The sequence below is a fragment of the Molossus molossus genome, unplaced genomic scaffold (assembly GCF_014108415.1).
Source record: "Molossus molossus isolate mMolMol1 unplaced genomic scaffold, mMolMol1.p scaffold_m16_p_1, whole genome shotgun sequence".
In the NCBI taxonomy this organism is placed as follows: Eukaryota; Metazoa; Chordata; class Mammalia; order Chiroptera; family Molossidae; genus Molossus; species Molossus molossus.
Genome location: NW_023425344.1, coordinates 229,346,815 through 229,366,666, shown reverse-complemented (window position 1 = coordinate 229,366,666; position 19,852 = coordinate 229,346,815). Strand labels below are relative to the sequence as shown.

The 19,852-nt window shown below is 49.4% G+C and overlaps 1 protein-coding gene across 1 annotated transcript in view; it reads right to left on the bottom strand.

The window, feature by feature from the left end:
* Positions 1-1,609: 1,609 nt before the first annotated feature.
* The window catches only part of LRRC74A (leucine rich repeat containing 74A), a 32,274-nt gene continuing 14,031 nt past the window's right edge, over positions 1,610-19,852 (bottom strand). Inside the window, exons 8-14 of the mRNA XM_036251283.1 lie at positions 17,598-17,683; positions 16,989-17,183; positions 13,263-13,358; positions 4,647-4,793; positions 2,459-2,566; positions 1,880-1,962; positions 1,610-1,739 (exon numbers count right to left, since the gene is read on the bottom strand). Of these exons, the coding sequence (XP_036107176.1) occupies positions 1,610-1,739; positions 1,880-1,962; positions 2,459-2,566; positions 4,647-4,793; positions 13,263-13,358; positions 16,989-17,183; positions 17,598-17,683 (845 nt within the window). The remainder of the gene's footprint in view (positions 1,740-1,879; positions 1,963-2,458; positions 2,567-4,646; positions 4,794-13,262; positions 13,359-16,988; positions 17,184-17,597; positions 17,684-19,852) is intronic.

Genomic DNA, 19,852 nt, shown 5'->3' with positions numbered 1-19,852 from the left:
GTTTGTGAGTGCGCTCTGGGAGGCAGCCTGAGGGGATGGGGAGGTCTCCCTTCATTTTCTCCCTGTTATACCTCTGTGGATCTAGAATTTTTATAAGCACATAGTATTTGTCACACAAAAAAATGAATATCAAAAATTCATGCAACGACTCTGCTCTTCAGTCAGGACTAATAGCTGCAGAGTGTGGTCTCGGGGCAATGTGATGGGCCCATGAGGGCCGCCCCCTCAGTGCTCAAGACTCAGGGACCCAGACCCCAGCACTGCATCTTTTTTTTTTTTAATCCTCACCCGAGGACATTTTTGCATTTATCTTCAGATAGAGCGGGAGGGAGAGAGAGAAACATCGACATGAGAGAGACACATCGACTGGTTCCCATCCACATAATCCCAACCGAGGCTGGGGACAAACTGCAACCAAGGTTCGTGCCCTCAGCGGGAACTGAACCTGGGTCTCTCTGGTCCGCTCTAACTGCTGAGCCAAACCGGCCAGGGCCCAGCACTGCCTCTTGATGGCCATGTAACCTCGTCTCCAGAGCTGGAGGATTTGCTGGACCCGGAACCTGGTCTCTTGATCTCTGGGCACGTTCCACCCGTGTCCCAAGGAACAAGAGGCTCTGTTTACAGAAGGGCAGGTGGAGATATTCGGGACAGAGGCCTGGGTGATGGGGGGATGGTGTACAAGCCTGAGCCGTCTTTGAGGGGCCTCCTTGCTGGATGACAGCTCCTTCGGTGTGTTGTGCCCACTTGATCCTTACGAAACACTCTAGGTGCTGTGGTTAACACCTTACTCTAAAGACCTGGAGACGGCGCCCTGCGCACGGCCACACCCTTACTGACAGTGGGGATTGCAGATGGGTCAGCCTGCCCCACCGGCTGCGCTGTGGCGTCTCCCCACGGAGATGCTGATCGGAGAAGTCTTGCCAGGCAGGATCGGGGCGGGTCCTCCTCTGATGGAGCTCCTTAAGGACACCAAGACACGAGGCTGCAGGGCGCGAGGGGAGCCCCAACCGCAGACCCAGCGGGGCCCTGTGGCCTTGGTGAGGAGGTCTGGCACGGTGGCAGGCTCTGGGACCACCCGGACTGGGTTCAGTGGCCATTGCTGCCCCTTTCCAGCGGTGGGCTCTTAGCTCCTGCGCCTTCCTTCTCTGAAACTCGATTTCATCATCGATGGCTCCGGGGTGGGGGCAGGGAGTTCAGGACACTAGCACCGCCTCTGGGTGCCATGAGAATCAGGCACCTGTTCCTGTTTGGTGACTGGCAGAGAACTTGGCACGTGGCAAGGACTCGCGGGTGTTGGTTATCGTTATTACTATTGTCATAGTCCTTTCCTATCTCTTCAAGGACTCGGCCTAAGTGACAGCCTGCGTCACTCCCTAAGCGACAGCAGAGTTGAATGACCTGCGGTTCCCCAGGGCACCATGCTCAGCTCACACTTCAGCTCTTGGTGCTTGATGTCCCTCTGCCCGCTCGTCTACGTCTCTGTGGCACCCCTGCCTGAGTGACACGTCCTCTTTGGGCTATCGTGGTACCTGGTGCACACCCTTTCACCATGCCAGGGCCCAACACCATGCCAGGGCCTAACCACTTGCTCCTTTGTGGCCCCTCCTATCTACTGTGGGCACTTGTCCCGGAATGTGGCCGCAGCCAGCGTGTGCGGTTGAGGCTGAAGCTGGCGGAGTGAGCCGGTGGGAGACAGCAGGGTGGGCAGCGGGGCAGCTTCGGGGTGGGGCAAGGAGCTGCTGTGCAGGGAGATCAGGCCTAATAAAGCGCAGTCGTGGCCCCTGGAGCTCAGGCCAACGTGGCCAGGGCGCCTTCTAGAGAACAGAGGGCCTGCCTGGGACAGAAGCTGAATGGGCTGGGCCGCTGGGCCCGTGCTGACCTGAAGTCCACCATGCCGGTGCTGTCTTCCAGCCGCTTTGTCAGCTCCCTGAGCTGCGACCGGTTTAGGGGGACCTGGTTTTGCTGTGGATAGAATGTACGAGGTTAATGGAGCTCTTGGCTTACCTGCTCTCCTGGCCACCTCACTACACACACGCGCACACACACACACTCACACACACTCACACATGCACACACACACTCACACACTCACAACACACACACGCACACATACATGCACGCACACACTCACACACACATATGCACACACATGCACACATACATGCACGCACACACTCACACACATATGCACACGCACGCACACACTCACATACACTCACACTCACACACGCGCACACGCACGCACACACTCACACACATGCATGCACGCACTCACACACTCATATGCATACACACATGCACGCACATTCACACACACGCACACACTCACACACGGACGCACACACTCAAACACACACATGCACGCATACACTCACACACGCATATGCGCGCGCGCACACACGCACACACTCACACACGCACATGCACACTCTGCCTATGGCACTAGGGATCGGCACACCTTTGTCATGGCTTTCCAGAACTCGCCCGCAGACATCTTCATCGCCCCAGTAGCACTCAAGCTCTTGAAGAAGTCCAGGATGGTGATTTCCTTCTGGTCCGCATAGCTCTGCGAGAAGCAGGAGACATAGGAGCAGACGCTTGGCCTTATCACATCTGTAACAAGTCTTCCTCCAGCCCCACCACAGGGTGGCCCAGCCCCGGACCTAGCAGGCCGAGGGGAGTGTGACAAGGTGGACCCCGGACCTTGAGTCTCCCAGATGTGAGACTTACTTAAGATCAAGAGTCCTGCGCAGCATTGAAGGACAGGACGGTGATGGCATTTACGTGCATTGTTTAGTTTTGTTTTGTTTTTTTTTTTTTTTTTATTTATTTTTTTTAATCCTCACCCGAGGACATTTTTCCATTTTTTGTTCAGATAGAGTGGGAGGGAGAGATAGAGAGAGAAACATCGATGTGAAAGGGACACATCGAGTGGTTGCCACCCGCACGACCCAACCAGGGCCGGGGACAAACTGCAACCAAGTTACATGCCCTTAGCGGGAACCGAACCCGGGTCTCTCCGGACCGCAGGCTAACGCTCCAACCGCTGAGCCAAACCGGCCAGGGCACATTGTTTAGTTTTGAAACTGCCTCTGCTGACACTAGCGTAGATGGTGCACCGTGAACGGTGGGTGGGCTGTCGGCTCAGAGGCCGGAAGCCCAGACCACAGCCCCATGTGTGACGGGCAGGACTGACTCTTGGAATTCATTCATTCTCATCATTTCACACACATGCTTATGTGGGGACATACGGTGTCAGAGTATTTTAGAAATAATATTTTATTGTCTTTGTTTCAAAAATATTACCCAGTCACATTGTAAGGTAACTTTAGATTAGTAGAAAGAAGAAAATGAAAAATAATCCATCGATCTAATCCCACCCTCCAGAGGTAACACCTTGATGTATATTCTTTCATCTATTTGTCTGTCTGTCTATCATCCATCCACCTATCATTTTCCTACTATACACAGTTTTATGAAATGCACTGTACCAATACCTTGCGAACACCTTTTCAATATTGTTAAAATATTCTTTTGGGGTCCTTTTGTGGTATCTTTCTCACCTGAATCCTTCAAGGCCCTGCCCTAGCCCACCCCAGCCAGGAAGCATCTTTTTCTGTTCGTCCAATCCGACACGCCCTCTAATTTGGATTCTGATTATATTTGCACCTTTGCCACTTATTTATCAGCAGTCACTGTATCTGTCCTATTTTCCAAACCGGATCGTGGGCCCCTGAGAAGGACAACGCTGCACATTGCGTGTGCGGCCTGGCTTCGGCCAGGAGATCCTTCCCTGTGCTGCTCTAAACAAGGGGCAGGTCCCCCTCTGCGCAGATAACTCCATCCCCGTTCCCCGGAGCATCCTGCTTCCCTCGCAGAACTGCTTTCCCCTTGGTTCCATCCGAGGTCACCGGACCTATACAGATTCTTGATACCTCTTTGCCTTTTAGAACTGGGGGGTGCCAGCCGTGGTGGAAACCCCGGGCCCGGGGCTGGCTGCCGCTCTGAGGCCGTCAGACCAGAGGAGTTCTCGTATCTCCTAATAGCTCTCATGGCCTAACATCCCCTCGTAGCCCGAATAGGCTCTGATTTTTTGTTTTCATTGTTACACCTGCCTCCTGTGATCGCCAGAGACAGTCTAAGGCTCAAGCCAGGTAACCACTGGCTATAAAGGACTTGAGTGTCCCTTTCACTGAAGCCACCAAATAGCTGTCCTGACCACAGGGTGTCTTGGTTTCCTAACCAGCTATTGAAAAGAGCCTGCATTTATTGGGTGCTTAGTACATGCCAGGCGTCGTTCTAAGCATTTCCTGAATAGCACAGAACTTAATCTTCACGGCAGCCGTGCTAGGATGTGCACTTTTATACCCATTTCACAGGTGAAGAGATTGAGGCACAGAAAACTTCAGTGACTTCCCCTCAATACTACAAGAGGAGCCTGGCTAGTAGAAACCATCCTGACTAAGCCCCTGTTCCCTTCTGCCCAGGCATCCGGAATCCACAGGGAACAGTCCATGTCCGAGACAGTCCTTGTCAGAGGACTGTGCAGACACTCTGGGGGAGGAGAGACTCTGGGTAGCTGACGGGCCAAAGGACAGCCTTCTCCGGGGGTCCCTGAGGGGTCCAAGAGGAAAGCAGAAGCTTACCTGGATCAGTTTCATGGGGTTTGTCCACTGGAGGATGGTCTTCTTGACCGAGAGGCCTTGTATTGACTTGTAGACCACGTCCAGCTGGGGGTGGACGGCATACACCCCATCCAACGTTTTCACGAACTGCTCGGACACCATCACGTTCTGGGCAAGGAGACGGGCTCGTCACGGGGAGAGCACCGCCACTGAGCCATCTGCCGCCCAGACCAGTGTCCCAGCCACGCCGGGCAGAGTGCTCCGTCTTTCCAGGGAGCTCTGCGGGGCTGCTTCCAGGCTGGGGTGGTTCACGGTGTTTAGAGCTCGCGGCTTAGCGTGTAAGCCTCCCAGGTGATTGTCAGATGTCCCATTTGTCACACACCATCACCTCAGCTCCTCTCCCAGACGGCAAGCGTAAGGGGCCACGTGTGACAGAGGAGACGACGAGATGGGGCTGCGAGGCTGGCCCCGAAACATGGCAGGTCCATCTCCGCACCAGTGTGGGTCTTCAGACCAGGTGCCCTGGAAGAGGACCCTCCTTCCCATCCGGGCACGGCTCCAGACGCACCGGGAACTCCCTGGTGGAGGTGCCCGGGGAGCGGGGTTCCAGGCCGCAGGACAGAATGTGTTCTGAGAAACAGCGTTTGACCAAACCTGGCCTCCACGGGCGTGATCAACCTGCTTCATTCCTCAGGGGTGGTTCTGAGCACCTCCTGCCTTCCAAAGCATGAAGCCCATGCTCCAGGGCTGCAGATTTACCCTCTCCCCTTTGTAGATCGTCTAGAGAAAGTTCTAGCAGCATCTACAATGAAGGAATCCCAACACCACTTAGCGTTATGGCAGCATGGTTGACAGAAGGGAAGGAAAAGGCTAGTTCAGGCCCATTGGTTCTGGGAGGCTTGTTAAGTGGCAATGTGATCCCAGCTCGTGGGTTTACCGGTCACCTGGGGCCGACACAGCACCATTTCTAACATTCCCTCAGACACGCCAGGGCGGGGCCTGGCTCCCCGCCGTCCAACCAGCTCTGTGGGAGGGAACACCACACATCCACACAGTCTGGACCTGCGGCTGAGACTCAGGCAGGGCAGGGCGGGACGAGGGCAGCACTGTGGGCTGCAAGGTCAGAGCTGTAGGGTGAGGGTAGAGAGAGGGCCTCCGACACAAAGACCCATGAGCACAAGAAGTCTGGGCAGGGAGGAAGGGGAGAGGGAACACAGTGAAAAGAAAATAGGGATGTGTTTTAAGATTTCATGATCTGTGGCAAAACTTGAGTCAAAATGTCCTTATTATTCAGATCCAAGGAGCTTGGGTTTAAATATTTAAAATATCATCACTAATATAATTGCAAGGCATTAAACATTGTATTTGTGTGGCATTAAAAAAAAAGTACCACTGTACCTTTTTAGGACTCAAGAGTAGGAGGCAGAAGCCCTGGGTTTACTCCTTGCTGTGCTTCTCACTTGCTGTGTGGTCCTAGGCAAGGGACCTAACCTCTCTGTTTTTAGTTTTATTTTATGTAAAATGGGAAAATGAAGAAAAGTTCTTGTTATGGGTTGAATTGTGTCCTCACCAAAAAAAAAAAAGATCACTTGAGGAGGAAAAAATGGCGGCGGAGTGAACGGAGCTACACAGACCATCTCCCAGAACCAAACTGGAATTACAACTATAACACAGACAAATCGACGGGAAAAACCAACAGAAAAGCAGCTTGGAGGACCATACAACGAGGGACACTGACTCGATCCCGGTAGGCTTGCGAAGGCGCGAGACGGGGCTGGGAGCCCACGGTCGGCAGCTCGGCAGCGGCCTCAGCTGGGAGCGGCGCCCGCGGGTTACACTCCCAGGCGGCTCCACAGCGCAGCCGGGACAGAGGCTGAAACAGCCACAGCCACTCACCTTGGGCTCCGGCGGAGGGAGGGCAGACTGGACTGGAGCTGTGTCGGGACACTGGGGGTCTGGAGGGCGCTCGGAGCTTTGGCTGAGTGCAGCCACTCAGGACGGTGGCCACATTGCTTCTTCCCAGGGCTCTGAGGAGAGGCAGCAGCCCCTCCCTCGGAGATCCAACCCCACCCTGTGGGCCATTGAAGTGCTAATTGAGGCTCACTAACTACCAGCATCTGCCCCACCCTCGGGAAATCCCCTTGTGCTAAGCACCTGAGGGAGCTTTTCAATCAACTGACAACCCAAAACTCATCAAGTAACCTAGACTGCTAGCCTCCAGGCAAAAAGCTAGAGGATAACAGTACGTTTCCTGGGCTGGCAACTTTAACCAGGAAAGTACAACTATAACACTTGACAGTGGTGTTCAACGTGGGTCCTCCCTCACTCATCTAAACACAGGAGAGGGAGCCACAAACAGCAGAACACCAACACCCACAGGGAAAACTTGACAGGCTCCAAAGCCCACCGTGATAGCCAAAATGGTGAAACACAGAAACAGAAGCCAAATGAAAGAGCAAGAGACCTCCACCGAAGATGAGATCAATGTGGAGCAATTAGGCATGTTAACAGAGTTAGAATTCAGAGCCATGATCTTGAGGAAGCTGAACAGCATGAGTAAGGACATAGAGACACTGAAAATAAGCCAATTGGAAATTAAAAACCAACAAGAAGAGATAAAAAATGATATATCAGAAATGAAAAACACATTGGAAGGTTTAAAAAGCAGAGCAGAGGAAGCTGAGGACTGGATCAGTGAATTAGAAGACAGGGTAGAAAAAATCAACCAATCAGAAAAACAAAAGGAAAAAACTATTAAAAAACAGGAAGACAGCTTAAGAGAACTATGGGACAACTGGAAACATAATAATATTCGCATCATAGGAGTCCCCGAAGAAGAAGAAAATGAGCAAGGGATAGAGAATATATTCAAAAAAATAGTGAGAGAAAACTTCCCTAATTTGGTGAAGGAAGAAGGCATTCAAGTTCAAGAAGCACAGAGAGTCCCAAGTAAGAAGAACCCAAACAGGCCCACACCAAGACACAGAGTAATTAAAATGCCACAAATTAAAGACAAAGAGAATCCTAAAAGCAGCAAGAGATAAGCAACAGGTTACCTACAAAGGGAACCCCATAAGGCTCTCAGCTGACTTCTCACAAGAAACACTACAGGCCAGAAGAGAATGGCATGAAGTAATCAAAGTAATGAAAAACAAGAATCTGAATCCAAGACTACTCTACCCAGCAAGGCTATCATTCAAAATAGAAGATCAAATAAAGAGCTTCCCAGACAAAAAAGGCTAAGGGAATACATTAGCACCAAACCAGCACTGCAAGAAATGTTAAAAGAACTGCTGTAATTAGCAGTAGAAATGGGAAGAAAAATAGAACCACACTAAACAAAAATGGCAATAAATAAGTACATATCAATAATCACCTTAAACGTAAATGGATTGAATGCTCCCATAAAAAGACACAGAGTAGCTGATTGGATAAGAAAGCATGACTCATCTATATGTTGTTTACAAGAGACCCACCTCTCAACAAAAGACTCACATAGGTTGAAAGTGAAGGGATGGAAAAAATTTTCCAAGCAAATGGAAAGCAAAAAAAAAAGCTGGGGTAGCAGTTCTCATATCTGATAAAATAGATTTCAAAATGAAGACCATAACTAGAGACAAAGATGGCCACTACATAATATTGAAAGGATCTATCCAACAGGAAGATATAACCTTGATAAACATATATGCACCCAATATAGGAGCACCAAAATATATTAAAAATCTTCTGGAGGACTTCCAAGGAGAAATCGACAACAATACAATCATAGCAGGGGACTTCAACACCCCGTTGACAGCACTGGATAGATCCTCTAGGCAAAAAATTAGCAAGGAAACAGAGACTCTAAATGAAACACTAGACCAAATGGATTTAATAGATATCTACAGAGAATTACACCCCAAAACTACAGAATACACATTCTTCTCAAGTGCACATGGGACATTCTCAAAGATAGACCACATGATAGGACACAAACTAAATCTCTACAAGTTCAAGAAGATTGAAATCATATCAAGCATCTTCTCAGATCACAATGGCATGAAACTAGAAATCAATTGCAACAAGAATATGCAAAGACATTTCAACACATGGAGGCTAAATAGCATGATATTAAACAATGAATGGGTCACCGAGGAGATCAAGGAAGAAATTAAAAACTTCCTGGAAACCAATGAAAATGAACACACAACACAAAATCTATGGGATGCAGCGAAAGCAGTTCTGAGAGGGAAGTTCATAGCACTACGGGCCTACCTCAAAAAACAAGAAAAATTTCTAATTGACTGTCTAACCTCACAACTTAAAGAATTAGAAAGCAAACAAAAAGAAAACCCCAGAGCAAGTAGAAGGAAGGAAATAGTAAAGAGCAGAGCAGAAATAAATGACATAGAGACCAAAAAAACAATTCAAAGGATCAATGAAACAAAGAGCTGGTTTTTCGAAAAGATAAACAAGATTGATGGACCCTTAGCTAGACTCACCAAGAAACAAAGAGAGAGAACCCAAATACACAAAATCAGAAATGAAAGAGGAGAAGTAACAACCGACACCATGGAAATACAAAAGATCATTAACAACTACTATGAACAACTATATGGCAACAAATTCGACAATCTAAGCGAAATGGACAAATTTCTAGAAACACACAGTCTCCCAAAACTATTCCCGGAAGAGATAGAAAACTTGAACAGACCAATAACAACTAAGGAAATTGAAGAGGTAATCAAGACTCTCCCAGCAAACAAAAGCCCAGGCCCAGATGGCTTCACGGGGGAGTTTTACTGAACATTCAAAAAAGAACTAACACTCATTCTCCTCAAACTATTTCAAAAAATTCAAGAAGAAGGAAGACTTCCAAACACGTTCTATGAGGCCAGCATAATTCTAATTCCAAAACCAGAAAAAGACACTACGAAGAAAGAAAACTACAGGCCAATATCCCTGATGAACATAGACACCAAAATCCTGAACAAAATATTAGCAAATCGGATCCAGCAATACATCAAAAAAATTATTCACCATGACCAAGTGGGATTCATTCCAGGGATGCAAGGCTGGTACAATATTCGCAAATCAATAAACGTGATACACCACATAAACAAAATGAAGAATAAAAACCACATGATCATATCAATAGATGCTGAAAAAGCATTTGACAAAATCCAGCATCCATTTCTGATAAAAACGCTCAGCAATGTAGGAATAGAGGGATCATATCTCGACATAATAAAGGCCATATATGAAAGACCTACAGCCAACATCATACTCAATGGACAGAAACTAAAAACATTTCCCTTAAGAACAGGAACAAGACAGGGATGTCCACTTTCGCCACTCTTATTTAACATTGTACTGGAAGTCTTAGCCACAGCAATCAGACATGAAGAAAAAAATAAAAGGGATCCAAATTGGAAAGGAGGAAGTGAAACTGTCATTATTTGCAGACGACATGATATTATACATAGAAAACCCTAAAGACTCCTTCAAAAAATCTACTAGACTTAATAAACGAATTTGGCAAAGTAGCAGGATACAAAATTAACGTCAAGAAATCGACGGCATTCTTGTACACCAATGACGAACTCACAGAAAGAGAAACTGAAAAAACAATCCCATTTACCATCGCGCCAAAAAAATTACGATACCTAGGAATAAACTTAACCAAAGAAGTAAAGGACCTATTTGCAGAAAACTACAGGTCACTGAAAAAAGAAATAGAGGAAGATATAAAAAAGTGGAAGCACATACCCTGTTCATGGATTGGAAGAATTAACATCATTAAAATGTCCATACTACCCAAAGCAATCTATAGATTCAATGCAATCCCCATCAAAATACCAACGACATATTTCATAGAACTAGAACAAATACTTCAAAAGTTCATATGGAACCAAAAAAGACCCCGAATAGCCACAGCAATCTTGAAAAGAAAGAACAAAGTAGGTGGGATCACAATACCAGATATCAGGTTATACTACAAAGCGACTGTAACCAAAACAGCCTGGTACTGGCACAAGAACAGGCATATAGACCAGTGGAACAGAACTGAAAACCCAGAAATGGACCCAAGGCAATATGCTCAATTAATATTTGACAAAGGTGGCAAGAGCATACAGTGGAGTAAAGACAGCCTCTTTAATAAATGGTGTTGGGAAAATTGGACAGCTACATGCAAAAAAATGAAACTAGACCATCAACTTACACCATACACAAATATAAACTCAAAATGGATAAAAGACTTAAATGTGACCCGTGAATCCATAAAAATTCTAGAAGAAAATGTAGGCAACAAAATTTCGGACATCATACAGAGCAGAATTTTCACTGATACATCACCTAAGGCAACAGAAATAAAGGAGAAAATGAACACATGGGACTACATTAAACTAAAAAGCTTCTGCACAGCAAAAGAAACAATCATCAAAATGGAAAGGCAACCCACTGTATGGGAGAACATCACTGCCAATGATGTATCAGATAAGGGGTTAATTTCCAATATATATAGAGTGCTCCTACAACTCAACAAAAGGAAGACAAAGAACCCAATTAAAAAATGGGCAGAGGAGCTGAATAGACACCTCTCTAAACAGGACATACAAATGGCCAAGAGACATATGAAGAAATGCTCAACATCACTAAGCATCAGAGAGATGCAAATTAAAACAACAATGAGGTATCACCTCACACCTGTCAGAATGGCCGCCATCAACAAATCATCAAACAACAAGTGTTGGCGCTGGTGTGGAGAAAAGGGGACTCTAATACACTGCTGGTGGGAATGCAGACTGGTGCAGCCGCTATGGAAAACAATATGGTGCTACCTCAAAAAATTAAAAATTGAACTTCCATTTGACCCAGTGATCCCACTGCTGGGAATATACCCTAAGAAGCCTGAAACACCAATCAGGAAGAATATATGTACCCCCATGTTCATAGCAGCACTATTTATAATAGCTAAGATCTGGAAACAGCCCAAGTGTCCACCAGTAGACGAATGGATAAAAAAGCTGTGGTACATATACACAATGGAGTACTATGCAGCGGTAAGAAAGAAAGATCTCTTATCCTTTGAGACAACATGGAGGGACCTGGAAAGTATTATCCTAAGTGAAAGAAGCCAAGCAGAAAAAGACAAATACCACATGATCTCACTTATATACGGAATATAATGAACATAACAGTCTGAGGAATACAGTAGACCCAGAAACATGGAAGTAGGGCACAGACTGACATCCCTCAGAAGAGGGGGTGAGGGGGTGGGGGGGTGGGAAGAGATAAACCACAGAACTTATATGCATGTATGCATGACCAATGGACATGGACAACTAAGCCGGGGACGGGGCGGAGGTGGGGTGGGGTGGGGGGTGCCAATGGGGTAAAAAGTTAAAATATCTGTAACAAAAAAATAAATAAATAATTCATAAAGAAAAAAAAAAAAAGATGTTGAAGTGCTAAACCTCAGTACCTGCGAATGTGACTTTATTTGGAAATAGGGTCTTTGAGTTAAAATGAGGTCATTAAGGTGGGCCTACTCTCATATGACTGATGTCCTTATAAAAAAGGGACGTTTGGCCAGTGTGGCTCAGTGGTTGAGTGTCGACTCATGCACTGAGGGGTTGCCAGTTCGATTCCCGGTCAGGGCACATGCCCAGGTTGTGGGCCCGATCCCCAGTGGGGGGCATGCAGAAGGCGGCCAGTCAATGTTCTCTCTCATTGATGTTGCTATCTCTCTCTCTCTCCCTTCCTCTCTCTCTGAAACCAACGAAGGAAAGAAAAGGGGATGTTTGGCTACAGAGGGAGACATGCACACAGGTGAGCCAGAAGGCAGAGGCTGGGTGACCATCTACCAGCTGAGGAAGGCCAACCATTGCCAACAACCACCAGATGTTAGAGGAGAGGCCAAGAATAGATTCTCGCTCATAGTGCTCAGAAGGAACCAGCCCTGCCAACACCTTGATCTTGGACTTCCGGCCCCCAGAACAGTGAGACAATGTGTTCCCACTGTTTAACCCAGCCGGCGCTTTGTTACAGCGGCCCTGGGACCTGCCTCCCAGAGCAGGATCACGGGAGCTGGCGGTGTGGAGTCACTCTGGGCCAATGCACAAAAGGGTAGACAAGCACAGGACCTAGTCATGATCAGCTGTCACTGTTAGGGTTCGGACAAGAGGGCCGCAGAGTGAAGTCCCTTCCTCAGGCTTTCCACGTCCATCAGGGATTTTTTTTACCCCTCAAATACTGCTCTGAGTAGAGTAGGCGAAGTTATGAAATGAAAACACAAGTTGGCCCGTGTTTCCCTACTCAGATCCTAAAAGCCCTGTGATTCTGGGAACGTTCTGGGGTTCAGGACCATCCATCAGCGAAGCTGGCGTCACGGTCTGTGCCGGGCGCCCCCTGCCTTTTTCCTGGTGTTTCCCCATCTCTGCTCCCAGGCCCACGCGCAGGCGCTCCGGGGCCCCGATCTGGGACGACTGCCGGCTCCTCCGGTCGGAGGGAGCCCTGGGGGGCGGGGCTGCACTCCAAGGGGCGGCCTTCCCATGGCGCACGTGTGGGAGGCCTGTGAGGGACACAGCTGTTGGCACCTGCCGACACAGCGTGGCCGCGGTAACTGGTGCAGGCAACTACCATTCGATTACTTACGGAAATGTCAAGGTTTTCCATCTTGGATTTGGGGTTCTTCTTGATGGACAAGATAAGTAAAGTAGCCCCGTCTATGCTTATAGGGTTCAGGAAAAGCTGTGGGAAGAGGGGGAGACAGGAGGAGGTTGAGAGGGGGACAGAAGGGGCTGGCTCAGCGCACGGCCTCCATTTCTTTTTGTTTATCCTCACTCAAGAACATTTTTGCATTTATCTTCAGACAGAGCAGGAGGGAGAGAGGGAGGAAGAGAGAGAGAAACATCGATGTGAAAGGGACACATCGACCTGTTGCCACCCACACGATCCCAACTGGGGCCGGGGACAAACTGCAACTGAAGTACGTGCCCTTAGCGGGAACCGAACCCAGGACTCTCTAGTCTGCGGGCTGACGCTCTAACAGCTGAGCCAAACTGGCCAGGGCATGGCTTCCATTTCTTTTCATCAAATCACAATCTCTGTCTTTCACCCAGACTTCTCTGTAAGCACCTGTCTCCCTGTCCATCTGTTTGTCCAATCATCCTTCTGCCTGTCCATCTTACTGTTCATCCATCCAATCCATCCACCCACCTGTCTATCCCACTGCCCGTCCATCCATCCATCCATCCATCCAACAGGCATTTACTGGGGGCCCTCCATGTGCAGTTGCTGGGGTAAGTGCTGAGGGATGCACAGCAGACTTGAGAAGGTCTCTGCCCTCAGGTAGCTTATGCCGTAGAGGTGGACACAGGCACATAGGTCAATGGCATCAGAAATGCGACGATGACAGTGACAGAGGTACACACTGGTATTGCAGGAGCATGGACGGGGACATCCAGTGCAGAGGAGGGGACACTTGAGCAAAGCCTTGCAGGATGAGTGGGGATTAGTGAGGTATGGAGAAGTGGGGGTGAAATAGGACCAGAGGAGAGAATAAGATGCAGCAAAAGCCCAGGCCGGTGTGACTCAGTGGTTAGAGCACCGGCCTGCAAACCACAGGGTTTTGGGTTCAATTCCCCATCAAGGGCACATATCTGGGTGGCAGTTCAATCCCCAGCCCCAGTCAGGGTTGTGCGGGAGGCAGTCAATTGATGTCTGTCTCACATCGATGTTTCTCTCCCTTCCTCCCTCCCTTCCACTCTATCTGAAAATCAATTGAAAAATACCCTCAGGTGAGGATTAACAAAAATAAATAAATAAGATGCGGCAAAGACGACACGGTAAGGCAGTGCCAAGCAGCAGAGGTGTTGAGGAAATGGTAACGTCCTGTGAGCAGGGCAGAGAGCACGAGGCCACAGAGCTGGCCCATCACACAGGGCCTGTGGCTTGGCTAAGTACTCGGGGACTATGCCAGCGGTGCTGGGAGCCCCCGAAGTGTGGCGTGGACGCTGACAGCTGGAGCCTGGAGCCCCGCACTCTGCTTACTCGCTCTCTGGCTTTGCGTGAATTCCCTGACCTCTGCGTACCTCTCGTCTAGGGCTGCTCTGAGGATCAGCAAGTCAGTTCAAGCAAAGCATTCAAAAGAGTGCCTGGTAGAGCGTAAGCAGCCGATGAATGTTAGTTATCCTGTTGAAGGCTTTCAGCTAGGTTCCATGATGAGGCAGGCTGACGTTTTTATTGAGCATCTACTGTGTGTCAGCGGTTTCCCAGGCTCTGAAGAAAGAGGGACGTGAGCCCCGCCCTCATGGGGCTCTGGAGTTCTTCGCTTGCCTCACTTCCCCGGGGAACTGTTTTCCCAAGACCAGAGGAAGGAGGGCTGGGTGGATGTGGAGAGCAGTAATTCTTCGGGTGGCAAAGCGAACGTGTCTCCCACCTGTGACCCTACTGAGAGTTATAACTTAAGCTTTTTTCTTTCTCACTTTCATTTTTTTTTTTTTATCCTCACCCGAGGACATTTTTCCATTTTTTGTACAGATAGAGTGGGAGGGAGAGAGAGAGAGAGAAACATCGACGTGAAAGGGACACATCGAGTGGCTGCCACCCGCACGACCAACCAGGGCCGGGGACAAACTGCAACCGAAGTACGTGCCCTTAGCGGGAACCGAACCCGGGTCTCTTCGGACCGCAGGCCGACGCTCCAACCGCTGAGCCAAACCGGCCAGGGCTTCTTTCTCACTTTCAAAACATTTTTAAAATTTGAAATATATTTATTATACTTGGTCATTGTAGAAAAAATTTTAAAAGAGGTATAAAACATGTTCAATTCCCCTAAATCTTGATTAACCAGGAACAACTTTTGCTGCCATTTTGTTGAGGCAACTTTTTAGTCTTCAAGTTCAGGTTCTCTGAACTTTCCTTGGCTCCAAGGGCCACCGAGGCCGAGTCGTTTGCAGGCTGGGCCGGTCTCGCTTCTCTGAGGTACACTTGGTCCCACGCTAGCCAAGCCGGGGTCTCAGCTCTCCCGGTCACGAGATGGCTGACCGGCCCGGCCCGGCCTCCACTGGTCAGAATCTGACTTCCTCTGGTCACCTTAGCAGCCCTAAGGTGGTTGTCCCGCGGATAGAAGCTCATGTTCCCTGATTCCTGCCATTCTTCTTCCACCAGAACCCCCACCTCTGTGGTCCCCCCGAGCCACCCCCACATCTTGCGGGAGTCGGGGTTGCAGTGGACAAGCCAGGGAGACCTGACTTGCCTCTGCCTCCTGTTGGCTGCGTGGCCCGAGCAAGTCACACAGCCTCAGTTCCCTCATCTGACAAGCGGAGCTAATGGAGCCACGTTGGAGGGTTGGGCTGTGAGTAAGGAGGCGCATCACCCGACACAGGACGTGACTCATGGTGGGAGCCCTAGAGGGGATCCTCATCTGTCTTCTGTTTCCCCACTTCCCAGAGCTTCTATGTTAGAAATTCACATCCATCAGCAAATTATTTTAAAATGAAACATGTCTTCATTCATTCATGTAATAAGTATTCACCGGGCACCTACTGTATGCCCAGCACTGTGTGAAGTACAAGGGCTATAATAATGGGCAGCACGGACACTGTCTTTGTTCTCATGAAGCTCCCACACTAGTTGAAGACGGTCATTCAGATGAGGGTGTAAAGAGAAACTCTGGCAAGTTCTGCATGAGGGGTGAACAGGGTCCCCGAGGAGGCGCTGCTCACGCTGCAGTCTGAGGCAGAAAGCAGTGCAGTAAGTGGGGAACATCAGCCAGGCAGAGAGCACTGCAGGCCCAGGAGGGGCATGGGCAAGGCCCTGGCAGGACCAAGGAGGTGAAAGAGGCCCCAAGGCCTTGGGTGGGAGCAAGGGAAAGCATGGGGTGAACTGAGGTTGGAGCAACACACAGAGAACTGGATTTCAGCAGCAGAAGGCCATGGCGGGGGCGGGGGTGGGGGCGGGGGGCGTCTAAGCTGGAGGAGAGTAGATGGTGGTGGGGGGTGGCACATGGAAGTCAGATTTATGCTCAAGAGCCTGCAGGAGACCCAAACGGGAGGAAGGAAGACCAGTTAGGAGATGAGCACTGGCAATGCACCAGGTGAGAGCAGAGGGTGACATCGGGTCTGCGGCAGAGGGACGGCCAAGAGTATGTGCACACGTGAAGCACAAGGTGGATTTTCCAGTGACTGTCTTCAGCAACATCCAGCCCCATTACCTTGCTGCCCCCATCCCAACACACACAGACACACACATACCCACACATGATGCACGGATACATACATGCATGCACACCCATGGACACACACACATGGATGCAGGGGCACACACAGAGAGATGCACACACAAAACGGCCCCTTCCTAGCTAGGTAAAGACTCTACCTTCAGAACTTTGAGGCTCTCATTGAACTCCAGTCCTTTGCTGATTTTGGAGACCCCTTCAGTGCTGATGTCATTGCTGCTGATGTCTAGGGAGGCCAGGCAGCTGTTGAGTCTGAGGACCTCTGCTAGGGCCGCAGCCCCCTCGTTCCCAAAGCCATTCATGGAGAGATCCAGTGTTTTCAGGGTGATGTTAGCCTCCAGGGAGCGGGGAGAAGAGACCCGGCGTCAGGGTTGCATTCTACCTCCTGCTGGCTGGGAACTCAGGAGAGATCTCTGCCAAATCTTTCCAGATCTCCCCGCTGGGCTGTGTCCCAAGTATTCCTGAGACTCATTCCTTTTGGGTCTTGGTCATTCCTTACCCCATAATTAAACTGCTCTCTTGAAGTACCCCCAAAGATGCCACCTGGGCCCTAGCAGGGGGCATTTTCCTAGATAGAATTTATACTGAAGAATAATGTGCATCTAGGCATTGTGGGAAGAGATCAGCAATGTGGAGAGCTCAGTACAACCGCATCAGTGGTGACCATGAGAAGGGTTCAAGATGATGGGGCGGGACCTCCCCAGCACCCCTTCCCTGGGACTCAACACCACTCCCAGGGAGCACCTTACTTTGAGGCCATTGCTCAAGGCCATGGCCGCCTGTGAGCAGAGATGATTCCAGCTCAGGTCCAGTGACAGGAGCCCTACATTGAGGGCTAGAGGAGAGGGGGAGTCGACTTAGCATCCCCTGCATCCCAGAGAGCCCACTCTCAGGGTTGGCAGATATCCATGCCGCTGGGCCAAAGGATTACTCAATGCTCATGAAAAGTAAGACCACAAGGCAACATTTTTCCAGTTACTCATTTAAACACAAAATTGTAAGATGATCTCCAGTGCTGACAATGATGAAGTAAATTGATCATACTCGTATATACATTGCAGGTGGCAAGCGAATTAGTACTATTTGGCAAATATCATCTGGTCACAGGTATTTTCCTATTAAAATGTGTGCACCCTATCACACTGCAGCACCACCTCGGAGACTCCTGCTGGGGAGACAGGGCATGAGAAGAACTATATACTTGTAGCTGTTTGCTGTGGCATCACTTATCAAAGTAAGGCTGTGGCTCATGGGGGACGGGTAAAGTGTGTCACAAATATCCAGCTGGTGGAATATTATGCCACCATTAGAGTAGATGGAGATAGCCTGGCAGAGGGGTATCTACGCAGGGAGTTTGTGATGAGCGTGGTGCGTTCTAGTCGTGAAGTCGTGAAGTCGCTTATGCCGACACCTGCGGGAGCCCAGGTGGCTCCAGAATTTCCCTACTGTTCAGCTTCAGGGACACAGTCCACTGGAAGTAGCGAGGCAGCAGGCTTGTCTAGAAGCCAGGTTTGCATAGAAATTGCACTATTTTACATATTAAATTTAAAGATGCCATTATTTACATGTTACATTGGGTTGGGAAGACATCCCCTTTAAACACATTATCATTGTTATTTTTATTTGGGGAAGGTGACACCGTTGAAGTCAAGGCTAACACACTGCCGCGTGGAAGGAACTGCCTTCAGGCCGCAGGCTCCGGAAAACGCCTTACTCTATTTTAAGAAATTTTGTTTTTAAGTGGGCAGGGTACTGTGTACTGTGTACTGATCATGTCTCTCTCTTGTGCCAACCACCAGGATGTATTTTCCGTCAAGTGCACAACCCCTTATATTAGTTTGAGAACAAACTTTCTCCATTCCTCTCTCTCATTCTCTTCTTACCCTTCTTTCCCCCTGTCAATTCCTTCACGCAGTTACACCTGCACACCTGCATCTCTCAAATGGCCACAAAACTTACGCTTTAACCCCGTTCTCCCCGCTCGCTCGCTGGGGGCCCTTGGGCAGGTTCCTTCTCCTTCCCTGGCTTCTGTTTTCTATGTAAATGGAGAATCAACCTGTGCGAGAGCTGTGAGGATGGTGTAAAAAGCCCAGCACCCTGCCTGTCACACGGCAATCACTTAATACTTGGTAGCTTCGATGATAATGACTTTAAAAGCTGCAGACACAGAATGAGGAGGACCGCTTAAGAGAGAATGTTGTCTCACTTTATGTTTTAAAAATCAAAAGTTTCCAAATGTTTGAAAATAAGTTTTCAGACGGAGACTGGGACTGCCCGACAAGTCTTTTACACCTGGTTCCTCCCTCCTAAATCCTAGTTCATACTTTCTCCCTGTCCTCTAACCTGGCGGCCTGGGCCGCTCTCAGCTGGGACCTCGCCTCCACTTCGGGCGGCGGTGGGCCTGGAGAGCTCCTCCCTCCACCTCCGCCGGCCCGCACCTGCGCCCCCTGGCGGCTCCTCCCTTCTAGGGACTGGCCGGTCGCGCCGCTCTCCGAGGCGACCCCTCTGCTTTTGTTCCGGTGCCCCTGCCTCTTCAAGGACATTGCTCCTGTACGTATCTCCTTCTTCTGCACCACCAGTCTCTTCTTCTTTTCCCCTCTGAGCATTTGACGCCCTCAAACACCTTTCTGTCCTCCCTGTCACCCCATCTTTCTGTTCCAGCCTGGTCCCCCGAGCTTCTGGAGTTGCCCTTGCCACTTCTCTGCCTCCCATTTTCAACTCACCCCACGCACACCTCCGCACTCGGGATCCACACGCACCCACTTCGCCCCGGCGCTTGTCAGGGGCGCCCGTGACCTCCACGTTACCAAGTCCTGTGGTCACTTTTCTGTCCTCCTCTGCTTTGACTTCCAAACAGCACTTGACCCAGCTGATCGCTATCCCCTTCTTGAAATACTGTGTGCCCCCCCCTTTTTTTTTATCCTCACCCGAGGACATTTTTCCATTTTTTGTACAGATAGAGTGGGAGGGAGAGAGAGGAAGAGATATAGAGAGAGAAACATCG